Source organism: Dipodomys spectabilis, unplaced genomic scaffold (assembly GCF_019054845.1).
Source record: "Dipodomys spectabilis isolate Male_0828 unplaced genomic scaffold, ASM1905484v1 ptg000019l, whole genome shotgun sequence".
Taxonomy (NCBI): Eukaryota; Metazoa; Chordata; class Mammalia; order Rodentia; family Heteromyidae; genus Dipodomys; species Dipodomys spectabilis.
The window spans coordinates 15,196,832-15,220,221 of NW_024870696.1; the positions used below are offsets into that span (position 1 = coordinate 15,196,832).

A 23,390-nucleotide genomic window follows, 5' to 3' on the forward strand; every position below is an offset into this window, starting at 1 on the left:
GTGAATTACTATTTAGCTTTATATGAATTGTGTGAAAATGTTCATCTACTCCCATTACCACAGCAGGTAAAAATACTGAGTTGAAAAACTCTCTGAATGTTCATTGCACTTTAATGTCTTCAGTTGCCCATAAGAAAAATACGAAATTCTTCTTCCTCACTAAAACCACCCCTGTGTCCTTGAAAAAGTTTTATGATATCTTTTCCAGATTTCCCTTTAATAAATATGAAACATAAAAAAAGAAAAATAGGAAATTCTTGTTGTGGTGTTCAAGGCATCTAGAACTCTTCTGTTTTCACTTTCTTAGCACTTTATTCTGTCACATATTCTGCACCCAAAACAAACAGAAATCCTAAGGCCATAATGTATTTTTTCTTCCGTTTCTAAAATGTATTAAGATGTTAATGTTGTCATTGCCACTCTTGACCTGGAGTGTCTTCTTCCTCTTCCCTTTACTTTAGATGATTGATACAAAAATGACTTTTTAGTATATTAGATTGGAGGTGATACATGGGAGCACAGATCTCATATTTTCATTTTACTGATATATCTGTCTCTGGTCTTATTATGGTACTTGGCATAAAGTAGATATTTAGTAAGTAGTTTTAAATTAATACATTGGAGTATTATTGATACTTTTTTGTGTGTTCACAGATACATTCCATTCATATGTGTATGTGAAAGCAGTTGTTGCATGCTTCCGTAGTCCTGGTGAAACAGCTGACTGCTTAGATTACAAAAGATTGTTTATAGATTCTTAGGAATGATGGAGATTTATTTGAGAGTCCCTCCCTAGGAATGTGCATTGAAGTCATTGTACCAGGTGGTAGCTGCATTGACTGAGAATTCTAGGAGGGACACTGTATTAGCACATTCCTTTTATTCCCTAGGTATTTCATTGTCTTTGGATTAACATAGGCAATGATGTGTTTCTAATAAGAGGAAAAGATCTTAGATTGCTGAATTGTATGTATTTTATATGTTTAGGAAAGACCTTTTATTTAAACCTGTATCACAATTATGAACAGAAGGTACTAGAAATTCAAATATTTAAATTCAGGGTAGGTTGTAAATTCTTATAATGATTGCTGATATTTATAGCTCTTTGATGTGTCCTTTATATTATGACATTTGTATGAAAATACGCTTTAATACATTCATTACTTTTTCCCTCTCATTTAAAAATCATTGTCCAATTGAGATTTTGTTAGTCCTGGGGCTTGAACTCTGGGCTTGGGCGCTGTCCCTGTGCTCTTCAGCTCAAGGCGAACGCTCTACCGCTTGAGCCACAGTGCCACTTCCAGTTTTCTAGTGGTTTATGGAAATAAGAGTCTCACAGACTTTCTTTCCCAGACTGGCTTTGCACTAGGATCCTCAGATCTCAGCCTCTTGAGTAGCTAGGATTACAGGAGTGAGCCACCGGCGCCTGGCCAATTGAGCAGCATTAGTAGCTCACACATGGAATTGTAACTGCTTAGGAGGCAGATATCTAAGAATCCTAGTTTGAAGCCAACCTGGGCAGGAAAAGACCACGAGACCTTTATCTCCAATTTTCTAGCAAAAAAGCCAAAGTGGAAGTGTAGCTCAGGTGGTAGAGTACTATCCTTGATCAGAAAAAGTGGTGTCCAGGCTCTGAGTCTAAGCTCCAGTACTGGCACACATGTATGTACAGAGGCACACGCATACACACATACATACACAACCCTTCTCTTTTTTTTTTCTGGTTTGTTGTATATTTCTCTTTGTTTTGTGTTTATGAGAGTGTCTCACTGTATACTGCAGATTGTCCTTCAACTCTTTAATCCTCCTGCCTTGGCCTCCTAAGTGCTAGAATTGCAAGCATGTAGGACCATGCCAGTTTATTTGTAAATTCATGTGACCTTACTATCAGCAGCATAATTACATCGACCTAAGGCATGATTTCATTACATGGGTTCCCCAAGTATATTTCAAAATCCCTCTGTAGTAACCTTTTCTCCTAGCCTTGCCTCCTCACAACCATTATTTCTTTCTACATCAGTGTAGTTCTAGCTTCTCAGCTGTCACAAATGGAGTCATATAACATAATCTTTTGAAAATTGTTTCTTAGGAAGATGCACCATATTGCCATTGATATTCATCCAACTTGTATGTATCAAATTTTTTCTTTTTGTTACTCATAGTATTATATGGATATACTTTATCCTCTGGTCCATCATTTAGATTGCTTTTAATTTGAGGGGAATGATATAAACATATCTGTGCAGGTTTCTGTGTGAATGTAAGTTTACACTTCCTGCGTAGGTAGGTACTCAGGAATGGATAGCCTATTTATAGTGCTTGTGGAAGTGCTCATTATCCTCAGTAATGTATGACTAGTGTTCCAATTTGTTCATGTCTTCATCAGCACTTGACACTGTTGTTGTTTTTTCATAGTAGCCATTATAATAGTCTCATTGTACCTCATACTTATGTTTGGTTTTCATAAAAGAGAGATACTACTTTTTTTTTTTTTTGCTAGTCTTGGGGCTTGAACTCAGGGCCTGGGCACTGTACCTGAGCTTTTTGCTCAAGGCTAGTGCTCTACCACTTGAGCCACAGCGCCACCTCTGGCTTTTTTTCTGTTTATGTGGTACTGAGGAATCAAACCCAGGGCTTCATGCATACTAGATAAGCATTCTACCACTAAGCCACTTTTCCAGCCCCAGTATCACTAAATATTGTTAAACATAACAGCAAAATATCATCTTTTAAAAAACTACTGGGCTGGGAAGTTGGCTCAGTGGTAGAGCACTTGCCTTGCATGCCTGAGGCCCTGGGTTGGATTCCTCAGTACCACATAAGCAAAAAAAGGAAAAAAGCCGGAAGTGGTGCTGTGGCTCAAGTGGTAGAGCGCTAGCCTTGAGCTGAAGAGCTGAGGGACAGCGCCCAGGCCCAGAGTTCAGGCCCCACGACTGGACCCCCCCCCCCCCCCAAAAAAAAATAAATAAAAAACTAGAGTTGCAATACATATTTAAATCAAGAGGGCTGGGAAGGTGACTCAGTGGTAGAGTGCTTGCCTTGCATGCATGAAGCCCTGGGTTCAATTCCTCAGCACCACATAAACAGAAAAGGCTAGAAGTAGAGCTATGGCTCAAGTGGTAGAGCACTAGCCTTGAGCTGAAGAGCTGAGGGACAGCGCCCAGGCCCAGAGTTCAGGCCTTACAACCCCCCCCCCCCCAAAAAAAAAAAATCAAGATTGCTTGCTTTTAAATTATGTGTTCTGATATAAAAAGGGTTAAGAATTACATTGAAAAAAGGTTATTTTGAGATGATCATTTTTGTTCTTATTCTATCCATGTGGTGTATTACTTTATAAAAAATTTCATCACTAGTATTATATGGATATACTTTATCCTCTGGTCCATCATTTAGATTGCTTTTAATTTGAGGGGAATGATATAAACATATCTTAAACTCAGGGCATGGGTGATGTCCCTTAGCTTTTTCACCCAAGACTGGTGCTTGTGGCTTTTTGGTGGTTAGAGATTTGAGTCTCATGGACTTTCCTTCCTGGACTTTACTGTCCCAGTTGGCTTCAAATCCTGATTTTTGAAATCAGCTTCTGAGTAGCTAGAATTACAAATGTGAGCTACCAGTACCCTCCTGCCTCTTTAAATAAATACCAACAAAAGTAGGTGGTTCCCTTTATTCCCTTCCCTCTACTTTTCCCTCCCCCCTCCTCTCTTTTTCTCCCTTTCTCTGTTTTTCCCTTCCTTTCTTTTTTCTGATTCCTATAGTGAGTTTGACATTCATTTTCATATGTTCAACTGGCCTTGCATTCACTCCATACAGTGTGTAATTCTTTTAATAATGTGCCTAGATTAGTTTGCTAGTAACTTTTGAACCAGTTTTTGAACTAGTACTGCTGATATTGGTCTATAGTCTTCCTTCCTTCCTTCCTTCCTTCCTTCCTTCCTTCCTTCCTTCCTTCCTTCCTTCCTTCCTTCCTTCCTTCCTTCCTTCCTTCCTTCCTTCCTTCCTTCCTTCCTTCCTTCCTTCCTTCCTTCCTTCCTTCCTTCCTTCCTTCCTTCCTTCCTTCCTTCCTTCCTTCCTTTTTTTCCTGTCATTTGTGGGGCTTGAACTCTGGGCCTGGGTGTTGCTCTTCAGCTCAAGGCTAGCACTCTATCACTTGAGCCACAGCACCACTTCTGGTTTTCTGGTGGTTAATTGGAGATAAGAGTCTCACAGACTTTCTTTCCTGGGCAGGCTTTGAACTGCGATCCTCAAGTCTCAGCCTCCTGAGTAGCTAGGATTACAGGCATGAGCCACTGGCCCAGCTATAGTTTCCTTTTTCTTGATAACTATGTTTCAGTTTACTCAAAGTCCATTGTCCACCATTCACTCACTCATCATAGTGAAGGTTTTGTGTGTGTGTGTGTTTGTGTGTGTGTGTGTGAGTGTTTTGGTACCAGGGATTGACCTCAGGGCATCATGTTCACACTCAGCTTTCTGATGATGGATGCTGCTCTACCACATGAGCCACAGCTCCATTTTGGCCTATTTGGTCTCGTGAACGTTTCTATCCCCGCTTGTTTCAAACTCAGATCCTCAGGTATCAGGCTCCTAATTAGCCAAGATTATATGATGTATATATTATATGATGTATATGATGTATGAACCATTGGTGCCTTTCTGAAAAGGCCCTGTTTTAGCTTTGCATTTCTAGCTTTTAGGTCACAGGTCAATTTTAGTATCTTGAGTGTAAAAAGCTAAATGTGCAGCTGGTTGTGGGGCCCTTGGTGTATAGAAGCTGATTCCTGTCAGAAAAAAAATATTTAATAAGGCATATACACTTCTGCATTACTATGTTACTAATTCTCTTAAGACTTAAAGACTTGTAAGTGCTACAGACTGAATTTCAATTTCTACTCCAAATTCTCTGTATTGTATTATATTACTATAGTTTTGACCTTGAATGTCACAGTGGCTCATGTATTTAAAGGCTTGTTTAGTTTCCTGTTGCCAATGTTAGGAAATGGTGACACTTGAAGGAAGTGTAGGGCCTAGTGCGGGGAAATTGGTACACAGGGAGTATACTCTTGGAGGAGACATTGAGACCCTAGTCCTCTCCTCTCCTCTTGGATTAATAACTGCCTGAATTCAACAGACCTGCTTTATCACACAAACTTGTATTGTGATACACTGTTGGCATTGCCCAGACTGGAGGATCAAGCAAAAATATCCACTGAACCTCTGAACTGTGATTCCCAAATAAACTTTCCCTCTTTAAGTCTGATTTTTTGTCACAGTGCCATAAAGCTGAATAATACATAGTTTGTTCTAAGAAATAGAGAATAGTGCTGGGTGCCAGTGGCTCCCACCTATAATCCTAACTACTCAGGAAGCTGAGATCTGAGGATCGAGGCTCAAAGCCAGCCCAGGCAGGAACATCTGTGAGACTCTTATCTTCAATTAACCACCAGAAAACCAGAAGTAGTTCTGTGGCTTAAGTGGTACAGTGCTCGCCTTGAGCTGAAGAGCTCAAGGACAGCACCTAGGCTCAGAGTCAAGCCCCGTGATTGACAAAAAGAAAAAGGTTTTCTTTTCTTGAGCTGTGGCTCAAGTGGTAGAGTGATAGTCTTGAGCACAAAAACTCAGGGACAGAACACAGGCCCAGAGTTCAAGCTCTAGGACTGGAACCGAAAAAGGAAACTCACTGGATGCTTTTGAAAAATAGAGGAATGAAGCTTGGAAAATGACAGCAATAAATGAAATTACTCTTAACTCAATCCGTTGATTGAGACAATGTCCTTTTTATAATTAATATATACTGACAAAGAAGAATGACAGTAAAACAACCTATGTCACAGTGGTGGTACCAGCAGGAAGGCTGTAGAACTAATATATGCTAATCTTTTTTTTTAAGTTTTAATATTACTGCTTTTCAGGACATTCCTAGATAGCACATTCTTGAAATCACAGTACTTGGTAGGTTGAAACGAAGATTACAAGTTTGAGGCCAGTTCAGTCTCAAAAAACCCTCACCCCCAAGTTGTTGTTATTTTCAAGCATTATTGTGCATCTTTTTAACCTGTATTAACTACATAGACAAAAAGTTTATGAAGACTTCTGACTGTGCTTATGAATCACATTAAACTATTTCTATGACTTTAGATTCATGGGTTCTTTAACTTGATTGCTGTAAAGGATAAGTCTTTATGTTTTATTTTTTCTCCCCTATTTATTTTTTAAAATGTTCTCAATGTTTTGTTGTGTACAGGTTTTCTCCAGGGAAACGTTCTGGTACAATCTTACCTCATTTCCTTAAGATAAAAGCCTTTGTATGTACTAATCCTTAGTTTATTACGAAGCTATTTATTTCTCTTGAGTATGGTGAGTACATATATGTATAAAATATTCCCAGAGCTCCTGAAATAGTTCTCTTTCTGACTCAGTCTTTTGGTGTTTACTATGTTTTCCATTCAGTTACTCCACCCCATGGGTTGTGAATGCTTGTATTTCATTGGTTCCCTTTGGCTCCTGCACATACACATGGTGTGGTTTGTCAGACAGTGGAATTCAAAGACTTTCTCTTTACTTGGGACACTAACTTTTTTGCGTCTGGTCAGAGTTATGATTCTGGGGACAGTTCTGCTTCCATCTCGTGGTTATAACAGACATCAAAACACTGCACTTTGTTTCCATGAGGTTCCAGAATCTCCTCTATCCGACTTGACAGATACAGGTATGCATACTTTAGAATTGGTAGCTTGGAGGAACCATAGACTGCTACAATAATCAAGTGTCAGTGGAGATATTAAAATAATTTACTACCACTTCATTCTTGGTCAGCAAAGTTTTATCTGCTTTTTCTGGTATTTTTTAGTAGAATTATAATAAAAAATAGAATATAAGTAAAATGTGTTACTTTATGATGTTAATATATGCATGTCTTGATTGAAGAATTTAAGATATAGTGAAAACTAATTATTAAGAACAAACACAACTTTAAAAACAAGTGTTTAAAACATACTAGTTTCTTAGAAAATATGCAAAGTTGAATTCAGGCAAGATAAATGTTTATAAGATACTAAAATTTGATACTTTAATTTCTCCAATGATTGTATGACTGATTATTAATTAAACTAATTGGTAAAATGGTTACAATAAAGCTAAAACATTAAGTTCCAAATTAGGTCTGAATTTGTGCGTCACTTTTATATTTAATTTTAATTTGATACATTACGATAGTTTTACTTTGTACAAACTCTTTCTGATATTTTGCTTTATTTTTCTTTTGTCCTTCAGGTGTATAAATAAAAAAAGATAACATAATTGCCAAAGTTCTTTACACATATTAAAGTCAGGGTCTTGCATTCTTAAATCCATGATCTACCTCAGTAGAAGTGATTCAGTAGAAGTTAAGTTGGTATGTAAGTTAACCTAATACACAGTAGTCATTTATATTGTTCAAAAATAAAACATTCCCAGCCTACACACTTAAATTATTGTGGTTCAGTACATCTGAGTCATCTAGATACCACTCTCTTAAATGAAGAAAGTGGTTAAAGACTAGACTCCAGTACCTCTCTGTAAAACACTTTGACATTTGCTTGTTCTTCCCACAGCTTTTGTTTCATTTTGGTTTAGCCTTTATTTCTGAGCTTGTTCTCTTCTATTTAGTTCTTTAATTCTTCCTGATTCAGTACATGTTCTTTCTTGGCCTCAGAAAGTTTAGGATTTTTTTTCCCACTGAAAGTGATTTTCTTTTTGTTTGGTTTTAATAAGGGAGGATATCCTTCTGGTTGATATCCTGTACAGATGGGTTGGACAGGAAAATGACCCTTAGTTCTATGAGAACATAAGAGTGAGTAGTGAGAAAGAAGAGCTTTGCACTCAACTAAAAGGACCCAGATATGGGAAGAAGACAAATAGGGACTGAAAAATATTGTTTTCTAAGTTATAGTTTGTGTTCTTTTGCTTCAAATATAACCTTTATCTTATATTTATTACTTCATATGTTTAAAGAATATTTGGTATTGTTTGAGTTGGATATGACCCTTAATTGACACAAAATTGTTGTATGAGTCTGTTTGGTTCTTGTGTCAAATAATAGGATTCTTAAGAAGCTGATTTTGGAAACTTCCTTTTTTTGCGCTTAGAATTCCTCCCCTGCAGCCCATGTTCTAGATATCCTTTCACATTAACAATCATCAGTACCAACAAATCGTTTAAATAGGGATACAGGTGGACCCATTGCAACAATGAGATGTACAAGTCATTATGTTGAAAACGAACTTTGGTGGGGTGGGGGGGGCCTGGGGTTGGGAAGGGGGAAACAAAAGGAGGAGGCTACAATGCTTGATAAGAAATGTACTCATTATCTTGCCCATGTAATTGTAATGCCTCTGTACAGTATTTTCACACAAAAAAAAAACAAACCTAAAAAACCTTAAAAAAAAAATCATCAGTACCGAATTTGTGCTCCTCTCACTTAGATGGTTATCCAATTTAAGGTTTTACATTCTGTTCTCTCACAGCATCCTCTATGAGTATGGCAGTCTATATGATTTATTCATTCCGTAAAGCTTTTTAAAAAGTCTATTCTGTTAACAAAATAGAAAATTTTTCTGTTCTTATATTGGCGTAGTTAGGTTATACCAATTAATATAATAAGTAAATAGTTGGCAGGAATAGATGCTATGGTAATAAAGTAAGTGAGGAAAGGGAATTTGGGGTTGTGGGAGTCTCACTGGGAACAGTGTACTTTTAAACACTCTAGTTAAAAAGTGTCACACTGATAGGATAATACTTCAGTGAAATGTCCTGAGGACCAGGCTTTTAAGCAGAATGTAAAGCTATTAAGTAAAGCCATTACAAAGATCTTGAAGCAAGAGTATGCCTTCACATTCCAACTACATAAACAGCATAAACAGCAAAGCTAGTGCTTAGCATGAGGTAGTCCATTGAGCTGAACTGGGAAAAGAAAATGTGAATACCTTTTAAGCTTTTATGACTTTGGCCTTTTACTATAAAATTGGGGGACTAATTGTTTTTTTTTTTTTTCCTTTTTATTTATTTTTTATGCTGGTACTAGACTTAAAGTCAGGACCTGGATGCTGTCCTGAGCTTTTGCACTCTGGGCTGTCACTTTACTACTTGAGCTACAGCTCCAATTCTGCCATTGCATGGTAAATTGGAGATATGCATATCTAGGGTTTTTCTGCTTGGGCTGGCTTTGAACTTTGGTCTTCAGACCTCTAGACTTTTGAGTAGCTTGGATCACAGCCATGAGCCTCCTGAGCCTTACTTGTTTTCCTTATTTTTAAAAGATTAAAAAAATTAGCATACAAGAGGTGCTCATTTTGACATTTCCATAGTTGGATATAATGTAACCATTAACATTGCCACCTCTTATTAGTCTCTATTATCTCCCCTCCTCCCATCTTAAAACAATTTCAACTGTTTTTATTGTTTCATTTCAGAGTTTTAAGCAGAATAACACAATCTGACGTATGCATTATAAGATGGTCAAGCCCAGCACCTGTGGCTCACTCTGTAATCCTTGCTACTCAGGAGGCTGAGATCTGAGGATTGCAGTTCAAAGCCAGCCCAGGCAGGAAAGTCTGTGAGACACTTATTTCCCTCCAATAAAGCACAAGAAAACCTGAAGTGGTGCTGTGGCTCAAGTGGTAGAGCACTAGCCTTGAACTGAAAAGCTGAGGGATAGCACCCAGGCCCAGAGTTCAAGCCCCATGACCGACCCCCCCCCCCGAAAAAAAAGATGTCAATTAAGAATTTATAATTCTGTAAGTCAGTCTTGGTCTCCCCATTTTCCATCTCCCATTTCTAACCCCAAGTTATGCAATTTAATTTTTATAATGTGCATTGGCAGTAATTACTATATTTTCTCACCTTTCCTCCCTCCATTCCTGTGGCCCCATTTGTCCTTTTCCCCCAAATAGTTCCACTTCAGTTTGTGTTTATATGCATATAGCCCCATATGTGCTGTTATGCATGTTTGTATGTTAGATCTTGCTTCCACATATGAGAGAAATCATGGTGTTTGTGTCTCTGAGCCTGGCTTTTACTTAACATGTTTTTTTTTTCTTTCTGGGTCCATCCATTTCCCTGAAAATGACATATGTTTTCCTACTGCATGATAAAATTCCATTGCATATATGTATCACATTTTCTTGATCCACTCACTTGTTTCAGGGCAACCGTGTTCTTTTCATAATCTGGCTATTTGTGAATACAACAGAAATAAACAGAGATGTGCAAGTGTCTGTCCTGTCTTCCAACTGGTAATGCTCTAGGTAGATTCCCAGGTGTGGTATTGCTGGATCATAGGGTGGTTCTATGTTTAGTTTTTTGAGTAATCTCCAAACCACTTTCCAGAATGGTTATACTAGCTTATATTTCCACCAATAGGATGATAGGGTCCCCACGCCAATCCTTGTCAGCATTTATTATTGTTCAATTCTTGATGCTTGCCAATCTTATTGGGGTGAGATTGAATCTTAATGTTGTTTTGATTTGTATTTATTTCCTTTATAACCAGTGATGTTGAGAATTCCTCGTGTGTTAATTGGCTGTTCTTCTGAAGCCTCTAGCTCCTTTGCCCATTTAGTGACCAGGTTACTCATTGGAAGCAGGAAGAGGGCTTTAGTTTCTTGAGCCTCTTTTATATTCTGGATATTAAGCTTTGTCAGGTGTATATTTGGTAAATACCACCTCCCAATCTTTTTTTTTTTTTTTTTTTTTTTGGGTCCGGTCGTGGGCCTGAACTCAGGGCCTGGGCGCTGTCCCTCAGCTCTTCAGCTCAAGGCTAGCGCTCTACCACTTGAGCCACAGTGCCACTTCCGGCTTTTTTCTTTGTGTTTATGTGGTGCTGAGGAATTGAACCCAGGGCCTCATGCATGCAAGGCAAGCACTCTACCACTGAGCCACCTTCCCAGCCCCACGTCCTCTCAATCTATTGACTGTCTTTTTTTGTCCTTTGCTGTGCAGAAACTTTATAGTTGGGTGTAGTCCCATTTCTCAAGTTTCTCTTATTTGCTGAGCCATTTTGCCAGTGTAAAAGATAGCCAACTTTAAAAATAAGCAGTAGAGATCAAGTATATAGAACCATGGAAAACAGTTGCTTTTTGACAAAATGTATGTGACAGATGAAGGTGATGATAGGATGTTGGTAGTGGAGAATGAATGTCTGTGAGGCTTGGGGTGCTTCTTTTTTGATGCTGATCCTAGGGCTTGAACTCAGGGCCTATGTGATATCCTAGAGCTTCCTTCCACCCTCTACCTGCATGTGCCCCTGATCACCACCCCAAAGCTAGTGCTCTAACACTTGAGCCAAAGCTCTATTTCACCTTTTGGGGGGTATGCATAATTGCAGATTAGAGTCTCTTGGACTTTCCTGCCAAAGCTGGCTATGGACTGCATTCTTCAGATTTCAGCCTCTTGAGTAGCTAGGATTAGAGGTGTAAGTCACCCCAACCTAGGTTGGAGTGCACTTTTTTAAGGCAGCGAGTACACTGGATATAATATGTGATGTAATAAAGGAGTCATGAGTTATTACCAAAGTTTTGGCCTCAGCACTTAAACCAATGGAATTACCATTAGCTAAGATGGGGAATTCTGTGGGAGAAACGTTTTTGTGATTGTGGTGGAAGTGAATATGGTATGATTTACAAAGTGGCATTAAAAAAATTTTTTTTTCCTATTAGGACTAAAGTTGGCTTCAGTAACTGCTTATGGTTTCCTTATTTGGGTTATTAGTAATGCAAAACTTCTGAATTCAGGTTTTCTTCTTTTAATTTCAAACAAGGGGGACGTTGTACTATGAAAAAACAATGGATTGTAATTACAAAATTAGATACAGTAATAATTTAAAAAACCTGTAACATACTACATAGTACAGTGTTTGGTCCTGGTCATGGAGTTCTTTATGGATAGTAATATATGTGAATGTGGTCTTCTTTTTGGCAAATAATTTTATTTCAATAAAGGACAATCCTATATAGTCCAGTAGAAATTCTGGTGAAGTAAATCATCTTTGGAATAAAGAAAAACAGTACATATGAGCAGTTTAAAACATTATTTCTTAAAGTGTGATTTTTTTTGTTAATTGTAAATTAATTATCTTGTGTGTGTGTATACAATATATACACATATATATACACACACACACACACACTTTATCTGTTCCATTCACTATAACTTTGTAACTGTTTTAAACACAAGAAGACACATGCATTCAATTTACTTTTCAAAAATAAAAACATGTATTTAAGTTTAGCAACCTTTATGGCAATACTGGAGTTTTAACTTAGGACCTTGTGCTTGGCAAGCAGGCACTCTTGTCATTTGTTTCATACCCCCTAACCCTATGTGTGCCCTTTACAAACTGGTTTTTGGGTGTTTTTGTTATTGTTAAGTAATTGTGCAAAGGGGTTACAATTCCCTAAATTAGATTGAGTACAATGCTTTTTGGTCAGTATAGCCTCTTCCTTTGTTCTCCTAAATTGTCTCTCTCCTATACCCATAAGTTACAGAGTCTCTCTCTCTCTCCCTCTCTCTCCCTCTCTCTCCCTCTCTCCTGCTCTCCTTCCTTCCTTCCTTCCTTCCTTCCTTCCTTCCTTCCTTCCTTCCTTCCTTCCTTCCTTCCTTCCTTCCTTCCTTCCTTCCTTCCCTCCTTCCTTCCTCTCCTCTCTCTCCCTTCCTCCCTCCCTCCCTCCCTCTTTTCCCCTTCTCCCCCTCTCCCCCTCTCTTCCCTCCCCCTCTCTTTCTCTCTCTCTTTCTTTTTTCTTTTCTTCTCTTTTTCTTTTTCTTTTTTATCTTTTTCTTTTTCTTTCTTGTGCCCTGTCCTGGCACTTGAACTCAGGGACTGGGTGCTGTCTCTGAACTTTTTTCACTCAAGACTAGTGGTATACCACTTGAGCCACAGTTCCACTTCCAGCTCTTTTTGGTGGCTAATTGTGGAGATGAGTCTCATGGACTTTCCTTTTCTTGGCTGACTTCTAGCTGAGATTCTCAGACCTCACCCTCTCCAGTAGTGAGTTTTATAGGCATGAGCCACTGGCACTTTGAATATAATCTATTTTCTCACCTTTTCTCTTTCCATTTCTGTACATTCCCTTTGCCCATTTCTGCATTCATTTTGATAAAGTCATTTAGTTGCTCAAACTGCTCTTTTTTTCTTTTTTTTGCCAGCCTTGGGCTTGAACTCAGGGCCTGAGTGTAGTCCCTGAGCCTCTTTGTGCTCAAGGCTAGTGATCTACCCCTTGAGCCACAGCCCCACTTCCTGCTTCTTCTGAGTAGCTTATTGGAGATAAGAGCCTCACAGACTTTCCTTTTTAGGGTCGCTTTAAATGGTGATCCTCAGATATCAGCTTCCTGAGTAGCTAAGATTACAGGGGTGAGCCACATGTGCCTGGCTCCAAACAATTCTTAATGTAAAACAAAACTTAATTACCTCTAGAATTTTAAACATGCATTCCTTTTCAGAGAAGGAAGAATGTGATAGAGTGAAAAAAATAAAAAACTTTGAAACTAAGAGTTACAGATCTACCTTGCAGTGGGAAATTCTGTCTGTATCATGTAGATAGTTGTGAAACTAATTTTTAATCATTGGGTAATGTGATGTAGAGATTAAGATACATCTCATTGTTTTCTGTCATTTATGTTTTTATATAAGTTGGGAATTCAAGCAGCTGTTACTTAACACATATTTTCAGAATTCTTGACAGAAAAATATAGCTTTTAAGACTAAGCAATATATTGAACCTCAGGAAACTAACATGCAACATGTCAGGTTTTAAAAACAGGAAAGAGACATGTGAACTCTTTTGAGGGAAAGTACAGGGAGCTGAATGTTGTTAAGTAATCAATTAGAAGAAAAGTAGGGGGACTTGGAAGGTGACTCAGTGGTAGAGCGCTTGCCTTGCATGCCTGAGGCCCTGGGTTCGATTCCTCAGCACCACATAAGCAAAAAGAAAAAAGCCGGAAGTGGCGCTGTGGCTCAAGTGGTAGAGCGCTAGCCTTGAGCTGAAGAGCTGAGGGACAGCGCCCAGGCCCAGAGTTCAGGCCCCATGACCGGACCCCAAAAAAAAAAAAGAAGAGTAGGATAAGAATCCATTTTAGGTGTCACGGACTGCAGGAATAAAGGTCAAAATGTGGGAAAGCACAATTTTAGGTGGGGAGATATGAAACTAGAGATGTAGGTTTCCACCTGCTGCTCATGAATGATCTTGAAGGCAATTATAAAGGAGTCTTCAGATTGATGTGAACCATTAAGAGGCCTAACAAGAGTGATATGGTTAAATTTTTTTCTTAAATAGATCACTTTGCCAGCTGTGTGGAGGATGGATTTGAGGGAGACAAGACTGGAGGCGGTAGTCCAGGTGAGATCCATTGGTAACCTGCACTAAGGCTTTGGAACTAGAAGTGAAGGAGAGGGAATGGTCTTGAAACAAACCCACAGATTCAAGGGGGTTCCCTCCTTTCAAATATTTTTTTTTAAGTTTTAAATTAATGAGGTAAGGGAACAAGCATAATAAAAAAAAATTATAGCTGGCTCGACAGCCATAAGAACAGTCTCTGGTATCTAAAATTCCATAACTGGAACTACAGAGAGAGAGTGTGTGTGTAAAAATCTACCTGGGCTATGGGAAGGAGATGATATCTAACTAAGGTAGTATAGTACAAGGATCAACTGTCTCTGTATATGGCAGATTTTGAAACTGTAAAGCCTTGAGGAAGAAAGTATTACAAGGCTTCAGCTACTGCATATAGTAGAAACTCAAATATCCATCCAGTGGTGCTGATATTTTCTATAACTTTTACAGGAAAAGCAACTCAATTTTTGCTATTTTGGGTTTTTTTGTTTTGTTTTTTGTTGGTCATGGGGCTTGAACTCTGGGCTTAGGCTCTGTCCCTGTGCTCTTCAGCTCAAGGCGAGTGCCCTACGGTTTGAGCCACAGTGCCACTTCCGGTTTTCTAGTGGTTTATTGGAGATAAGAGTCTCACGGACTTTCCTGCCCTGGCTGGCTTTGAACTGTGATCCTCAGATCTCAGCCTCCTGATTAGCTAGGATTACAGGTGAGAGCCACCAGCACCCAGCTTGGGTTGGTTTTTGTAGTGGGACTTGAACTCAGGGCCTTAGCTTTTTTACTCAAGGTTAGTGCTCTAACCCTGGAGTCACAGCTCCTCTTGTAGGTTTTGTTGTTGTTGTTGTTTTGCATAGTTAATTGGTGATAAGAGTCTCAGAGTTTTTTTGTTTGTTTGTTTTTTGCTTTGGTCTGGGCTAGCTTTGAAATTTCATCCTTAGATCTTAGCCTTCTGAGTAAGGAGGATACATGTGTGAATCCCTAGTGCCCAGAGGCAGCTAGATTTTTAAAAATTAACGAAACAATGAACAGTTGTAAATTCTTGTAATGTGAAAAGGTATTTTAGAATGTCTACAGAAAATGTTTTAATACTAAAACATTTTGGAATCCTTTTATGAAAGCAAAGCATGTTTCTTATGCTAAGCAGATAATTTTAAGATCATTTTGAAAGACACACTTTCTATAACTATATGAAACAGGATTTATATATTTTTGGGAAAAACCCACCTTTTTCTATAATTTCTATGGCAAGTGTAAGGATAAGAAAAAGATAGTTTGGAAGGACTTATTTATATATAACCATTCCTTTAAAATTTAAAATAATCATAATATAAAATAATCATATTTAAACAGTTTAAATATAAAATAATTTAATGTAATTTAAAATAATCATAAGATATCCTATATACATCTCTTTTTGCATTTCTGTTTTTCATTTTAAGAAAACTGTACTTTGGGGCTGGGAAGGTGGCTCAGTGGTAGAGCGCTTGCCTTGCATGCCTGAGACCCTGGGTTCGATTCCTCAGCACCACATAAGCAAAAAGAAAAAAAAGCCGGAAGTGGCGCTGTGGCTCAAGTGGTAGAGCGCTAGCCTTGAGCTGAAGAGCTGAGGGACAGCGCCCAGGCCCAGAGTTCAAGCCCCACAACCGGACCCAAAAAAAAAATTAAAAAGAAAAGAAAAGAAAACTGTACTTTTACTATTCATTTCAGCCTGATTTTAGTGAATGCATGTAAGTCAGCTAAAGTGTCATTTTGTGGTCTTTCCTCTGGCTGCCTTTTTATATTTTCTGGTAGTAAATTGCTACTTCATAGTCAGGGAACACTATGTATTTGCTCATTATGATTCTGTAAACTGTACAGTTCTGTCCCCACTTTGGAATCTTAGGGCCCAGCATCTGAAATAGTATGTATATGCTGAATTTAAATGAATGTTCAGCTGTTGAACTAATTGTGATTTTTTTTTTTTGTGGCCGTTTCATGTTTTTTAGAAGCTTTGCACCGCCCCTATGGTTGTGATGTTGAATCCCAGGCCCTGAATGAAGCCATCAGATGGAGCTCCAAGGAAAACTTACTTGGAGCTACTGAGAGTGACCCTAATCTTTTTGTTGCACTTTATGATTTTGTAGCCAGTGGTGATAACACACTGAGCATTACTAAAGGTAAGCCTTCTGTGTAGTAGCATCCTTTCACTTTCCAGTTTTCATTAGTAGTTAAGAAGTAATAAGGGGGATGGGGGGTGGGGGTGGGGTGGCGTGGGGTGGGGTGGGAGGATGGGAAGGGATGGGAAGGGGAAACAAAGGAGAGGCTACAATGCTTGATAAGAAATGTACTCATTATCTTGCCCATGTAATTGTAACCCCTCTGTACAGTATTTTCACAATAAAAATAAATAATTAATTAAAAAAAAGAAGTAATAAGCCTTTTACTAGCTTCTGATTAAAATTAGCCATGTTGATTTGGTACTTTATATATGTATGTGTATATATGTGTGTATACACACACACACACACATATATATGTATATACACACATTCATTCCCCTCTATCATTTTCACTTCCCAGAACTGGGCGGGGAGGGGGGGTATTGTTTTTGTTTTGTTTTCCCTTTTGAGGTGCTTGGACTTACACATCTTAGGTTAAGCCATGTCCTGAGCATCAAATTTTAACATTCAGTCAGATTTACCAATAGCAAAAATTTGTAAAACGATGTTTCTCAGATTGAGGCACAGGTATCTGTTAAAGTGGGTATGATTGCATACATGTCAGGAGTTTTCAAAGACATAGGCAAAATAGTATGTGTCCTCTCCTGTGTCACAATCTTTGGGGCAGTATTGGAGATAAGATAGTGGTAATAAATGTATTAGTGGGGCAGATTATTGGACTTATGCAATTGAAGGAAAATTTTGCATAATGATAATGGATGCAATATATGAATTCAAAGACAATTTCCTTGGATTACAGTGCATTCTATTTTAATTTCCTTTAGTGCAGAGGAGAAATTTGCAAAGCAATGACTCATGTTTTTCTAGGTATAATATTCTTGTTAGTGTTTTCTAAGATGATTTAGTTACCAAGAAGATGCTGATAAAGTCTAGTAATTTCTTGGTCACCAGTTAAAGCAACAACTGGTCTTTTGCTCAAGGACTTAAGTTCAAGGATTTAAGATTCCTTTTATCTCCTAGCCAACAATAGTTTATTTTTAAACATCCTTAAATACCAGGTTTTTCTATTAGGTTGTTATTATTATAAGTGATGTCTAATAAAGATAGTTTATTTTAAAAGATTAAGGAAATATATTTTAGAGAGAATATAAAATTTTAGTTCCTTCTCAAATTTTAGTCCCATTTCGACATGCTAATATTATGATACATTGTTTAAATTCAGAACTGTTTAGCAGAAGGCAGTGCTGCATTTATGCCTGTAGTTCTAGCCACTAGTGAAACTGAGCAAGAGGATGGTTTGAGCCTAGCAGTTTAAGATCTGTCCTTACAAACAACCTCATCTGAGAATGGGGGGTGAGGGAGGGGTTGTTAGGAAGGAAGCAGGGGTGGGAAGGTCAAGAAAAAAGAGGGGAGAAAAAAAAATTTCTTTCTGGAAGCTCAGTATTGATACCCCTAATAGTTTTTCCTGGTTATGAAGACTTTCAGAGTAGAAAATTCTCCTGCTAAAAAGAAGAAAATAAAAAAAACAAGTATATTTGACTCTATTCTAATTACAATGGCCTGTAATTAATTACTAGTTCTCTTTAAGGAAGCAATAGTATAAAATTCCACATACAACTTTGTCTTTAGTTTTTATAGATTTAGTTAAAGAGCAACAACTATTCTTTAGGCTTTCTAGCTGTATACAATATATGTTATATACACATTTGTAGGGGTTGTGTTTGATTTTGTGCTGATACTGGGGCTTGAACTCAAGGTTTGTTTCTTTCAGGCTGTGCCTTTCCATTTGAGCCACAGCTCCACATCTGCCTTTTTTTGTTGTTGTTGTTGTTTTGTTTGTGTTTTAAACTGGTTAATTGGAGATAAGTCTTAGGGATGGTCCTGCCCAGGCTTGCTTTGAATCACTGTTGTCAGATCTGAGCCTTCTAAGCAGGCAGGATTGCAGGAGTGAGACTGGTGCCCTGCTATGTGTTTTTCTCATATTCATGTATCTCAAATGAAATGGTTGAGGCAAAGAGAAAGTTCCCATGATAGAAACATTTCTTTAGGCCATTGAAAAAGATAAATGGGAATCTATCTGGGAATATGGCTTAGTGGTAGAGTGCTTGACTAGTATGCATGAAGCCATGGATTTGATTCCTTAGAACCATATAAACAGAAAAGGCTGGAAGTGGCACTGTGGCTCAAGTGGTAGAATGCTAGCCTTGAGCAAAAGAAGCTCAGGACAGTGGCTATGCCCTGAGTTCAAGCCCCAGGACTGGCAAACACACACACAAACACACACACACACTTCCAAAAATAGATGATTATTAGAATAATTATTTTGAATTGTTCCTTTAGTCTTCACCGACCTGGCAACGTTTGAGCATTATGTTTTAGATTGATTTGGCTTTCTTCTGCTTTCTGATATGAGGGAGGAGGTTTCAAATACCTCTGAAGGCATATGTATTAAAAGATAAGACCCTAAGGCACTGCAAATATTCTTTAGATTAACATTCATATATTGTTAATGATAGATAACTTTCACTTTCCTTCTGTGTTTTGCCAAAAAAATTCTATCTATGCCACAAGTTTAGACTACTGGAGTCTAAACTTGATGCTAACAACTTTAATGGGGAAATTAAGGACATTGAAGTTGCTAGCAAAGATACAGTTAAGTGAGTAGGGTTGTGGTTCCAACTGAAGAGTCTGCTTCCGTTTCCATGTGCTAATTTTAGAGAAATAGATAACAGTGAGTCATTCTTTGTGGGGAGTAGCAGGGAAACTGGGAAACAATTACAATTTTAAATCTTGATTCCTGGAAACATGTCCTTTGGGAGTCCTTACTACATACTTGCATGCTTCCAGCTCTACCTAGCAGTTTTCTTGGTGTAAATTATTTGTTTGTTTACTTATATCAGTGGTTTGTTGCCTTGGTGCCAAGTGAAAATTAGAAGTAACTTTGTATTTCACATTTCTTATTTCTAATCTTATTGCCATTAATACTGGAAGCATTTATCTATAGGATTATTGGTTTGTTTTTGGCTGGTACTAGGGATTGAACCCTGCCTGTGCTTGCTAAGGCATCCTACCACTGGAGCCATAACCCAGTGAAAATCAGTGTATTTTTTAAGTTAATGAATTTTTCTTTTGAAGACTGAGCACTATTTGTTTCTTGCTATTTTGTATTCTTTTTATCTCTGTATGCCATCTTATGATAATACATAATTTGATCAGGACTTTTTTTTTTTTTTTTGGGTCCGGTCATGGGCCTGAACTCTGGGCCTGGGCACTGTCCCTCAGCTCTTCAGCTCAAGGCTAGCGCTCTACCACTTGAGCCACAGTGCCACTTCCGGCTTTTTTCTTTTTTCTTATGTGGTGCTGAGGAATCGAACCCAGGGCCTCAAGGATGCAAGGCAAGCGCTCTACCACTGAGCCACCTTCCCAGCCCTTGATCAGGACTTTTTTTTAAAGGTTGTATATAATTATTTAAAAACCTATAGCCAATATTAGATAAGCCATTTCTTACTTTATTTCTGTGGTTGTAGCTACAAACTAAAACAGCAGTCAGGATGTGAATAGCTATCATCTTTGTTTTTCAATTTTTTTGGGTGTGTGTGGAGGGGGGGGTGGTCATGGGGCTTGAACTCTAGGCCTGGGCACTGTCCTTGAGCTCTTCAGCTCAAGATGAGTGCTCTACCACTTGCCACAGCAGCACTTCAGGTTTTCTGGTGGTTAATTGGAGATGAGTCCATAATCCTCAGGTCTCAGCCTCCAGAGTTGGTAGAATTATAGATGTGACGACTGGCACCCAGCTTGTTTTCAATTTTTTTTTCTTGATGACATTGTCATAAACGTTTGTGATTCATTTCTCAATGAATTTAAACATTTCTTCAATTTGAAACATAGTCTTAACATCTTTCATTCTGTGATAAATTGATGGCCAGGTGAGAAGCTACGAGTCCTTGGTTACAACCAGAATGGCGAGTGGAGTGAAGTTCGCTCTAAGAATGGACAGGGTTGGGTGCCAAGCAACTATATTACCCCAGTGAACAGCCTAGAAAAACATTCCTGGTACCATGGACCTGTGTCACGCAGCGCAGCAGAGTATCTTCTCAGCAGCCTCATCAATGGCAGTTTCCTGGTGCGAGAAAGTGAGAGCAGCCCTGGGCAGCTGTCCATCTCGCTCAGGTATGAGGGGCGTGTGTATCACTACAGGATCAACACCACCACAGATGGCAAGGTAAGAGCTGCCAGTAACGACCTCTAGATGTGGCCTGGCTCCTTTGTAGAACAAATACTCAGAATAACTAAAGGGGGAAGCACTTTTTATGTCTGACATGAAATAATTTGCTAATTTTGTGAGTTAGAGCTTATACTTCTCAAAACAGTTTATTAATGCTAATTAGAAGTACTCATTAATAATTAGTATATTAAGAGTATGTGGATAAGATAGATTTGAAGGTGAAAATTGAAGTCTGTTAGTTTTCCCTATCATGAACATACAAATGTATACTCAGTACTTTGATGTAAGGCTGGAGGCATGGCTAAGTTGAGTTGTTCAAGATCTAGCTAGGAAGCAAAAGTGTCAGCTACCAAGTTTGAGTCTTGGTCTCTAACCAAAATAGAAAAATAACCAATACATTAATGTAAAATTTATAAAAGGTACTTTTAAGAATTAGAATCACCTCTACTAGAAGGTCCACAGAGAAAGAATTTAGACTTCTGAGACTGGTGTGCATTGCTAATCTCTGTCAGTATAAATAGATAATTCTGTTATCTAGCAGTGTGCATATTAGGAAGACCAAGCATGTGAGATGGATTTTTGGAATAAACTGCTGTGTTTTATAAATTATAAAGCCTGAGCTTAAGTGAGGTCTTCTATTTAGGTTGAATCCTTTTTTAAAAAAAATCTTTCTATTTTTTTCTTCTTTATATGATATGCATAGTAGGGGGAGGGCCTGGGTTTTAAAGCCAGCAAACCCAGTTTGCTTTTTAAGTACACAATTAAATTAAATTTCTGGCCTTCCGTAAACCTCAATTTTCCTGTCTGTTATTAAATCCTACCTTAAAAGATTGTTGTTGGGATTAAATGAATAATTTTGTAAAATGTAGCTTCTATGAAGTAGGTGACAATGAGTGACAAAGACACACCTAGCTACTCAGGAGGCTGAAATCTGTGGATTGGTGTTTTAATCCAGCCCTGCCAGAAAAGTCCATAAGACTCTTAATCTCCAATTATCCATCAAAAAATAAAAAAGCCAGAAGTAGTGCTGTGGCTCAAGTGGTAGAGCACTAGCTTTGAGCAAAAAAGCTGAGAAACATTGCCCAGGCCTGAGTTCAAGCCTCAGGACCTGTACTTCTCCTCCCAACCCCCCCCCCCCCCCCCAAAAAAAAAATACTAAAATACTAGTCTCTTTTTAAATTATTTGTTGTTGTTTTTTCCTCAGGTATATGTGACTGCTGAGAGCCGCTTTAGCACCCTGGCAGAGCTTGTTCATCACCATTCCACAGTGGCTGATGGGCTAGTGACAACATTACACTATCCAGCCCCCAAGTGTAATAAGCCAACAGTCTATGGCGTGTCCCCCATCCATGACAAATGGGAAATGGAACGGACAGATATTACTATGAAGCACAAACTTGGAGGTGGTCAGTATGGAGAGGTTTACGTTGGTGTCTGGAAGAAATATAGTCTGACAGTTGCTGTGAAAACATTAAAGGTGGGTTGCTAAAAATTAGTTTTCAGGCATCTTTTTTTGTGTGTGCTGAATCACTTGGAAATAACAGCATGCCCTTCTTTAACTTTGGAACTCTTCCACCCACTGGTGCCAAACACTTCTACAAATTGTGGTGATTAACTGTAGCACCATTGCTGACAATACAGGGGCAGATTATTCACTGCAGTGCAGTGAGACCCACATGTGGGAGAGATTGGTTTTTAGAAGCTGTTGATGTGCATTTTAGTAGGAGTTTAGAAGAAAATTGTAAGTTATTAAAGCAAATCAGGCTATTTCGAGAAGGACCCCTGCTAGTCAGAATTCTTCATGCATTATCTAAGACTCATGAAGTTCCTTATTCTATTCTTTATTTCCCTTATATGCAATTAGATCCCACACACACACCCTCCTTTTTGGGAGGAGTTTTGGTGGTTTTTGGAAACATTATACTAAGAATCCCAGACTAGACTTGAATTCCTAACTTATATGCTTTGTCCTCCAGAATTTCTAGATCACTTCTGTTCTAAAATCCACAGAAATCTTTTTCCAGGTATTATCCTTTCTCCTCTTTAAATATTACAGTATAAAATTGCAGGGTTATGTAGCATTTGTCGTTTCTGAAGCCCTGCATATCCCTCACACGGGCTATTCTTCAGTTTTGAGTAGTGGTCAGTTCTGTTTATTAAATATACCCTACATTTCAAGCAATGTGTGATGCTTGCAACCATGCATTGCTCCATAAGAAATGTGTGGTAAAACAGGAAGATAAAACTATAAACAGCTGGGCTGGGAAGGTGGCTCAGTGGTAGAGCACTTGCCTTACATGCCTGAGGCCCTGGGTTCTATTCCTCAGCACCACATAAGCAAAAAGAAAAAAGCGGGAAGTGGCGCTGTGGCTCAAGAGGTAGAGCACTAGCCTTGAGCTGAAGAGCTGAGGGACAGCGCCCAGGCCCAGAGTTCAGGCCCCATGACCCGACCCCCCCCCCCCCAAAAAAAAAAAAAACCAGAACAAAAAAACTATAAACAGCTAATTACATTGTCTCTTTATTCAAGTATTAAAGTATTTACAGAAGTCAACTGTCAGAAAACTGAATTATCCAATTAAAGTTTCCCATGCTTCAGTTGATTGCAGGACATAATTGTAAAGTTTTCTAGCTCTACTAATTTTTACTTACATT

General features: G+C 38.4%; 1 protein-coding gene across 4 annotated transcripts in view; it reads left to right on the forward strand.

The window, feature by feature from the left end:
- The window catches only part of Abl2 (ABL proto-oncogene 2, non-receptor tyrosine kinase), a 76,726-nt gene that overhangs the window by 40,935 nt on the left and 12,401 nt on the right, over positions 1-23,390 (forward strand). For 2 of the 4 annotated variants that reach the window (XM_042674369.1, XM_042674371.1), the window contains exons 2-5: positions 14,304-14,366; positions 16,340-16,510; positions 20,440-20,735; positions 21,943-22,215. In XM_042674369.1, the coding sequence (XP_042530303.1) occupies positions 14,304-14,366; positions 16,340-16,510; positions 20,440-20,735; positions 21,943-22,215 (803 nt within the window). The remainder of the gene's footprint in view (positions 1-14,303; positions 14,367-16,339; positions 16,511-20,439; positions 20,736-21,942; positions 22,216-23,390) is intronic. The other 2 variants (XM_042674370.1, XM_042674372.1) reach the window with 1 other exon arrangement.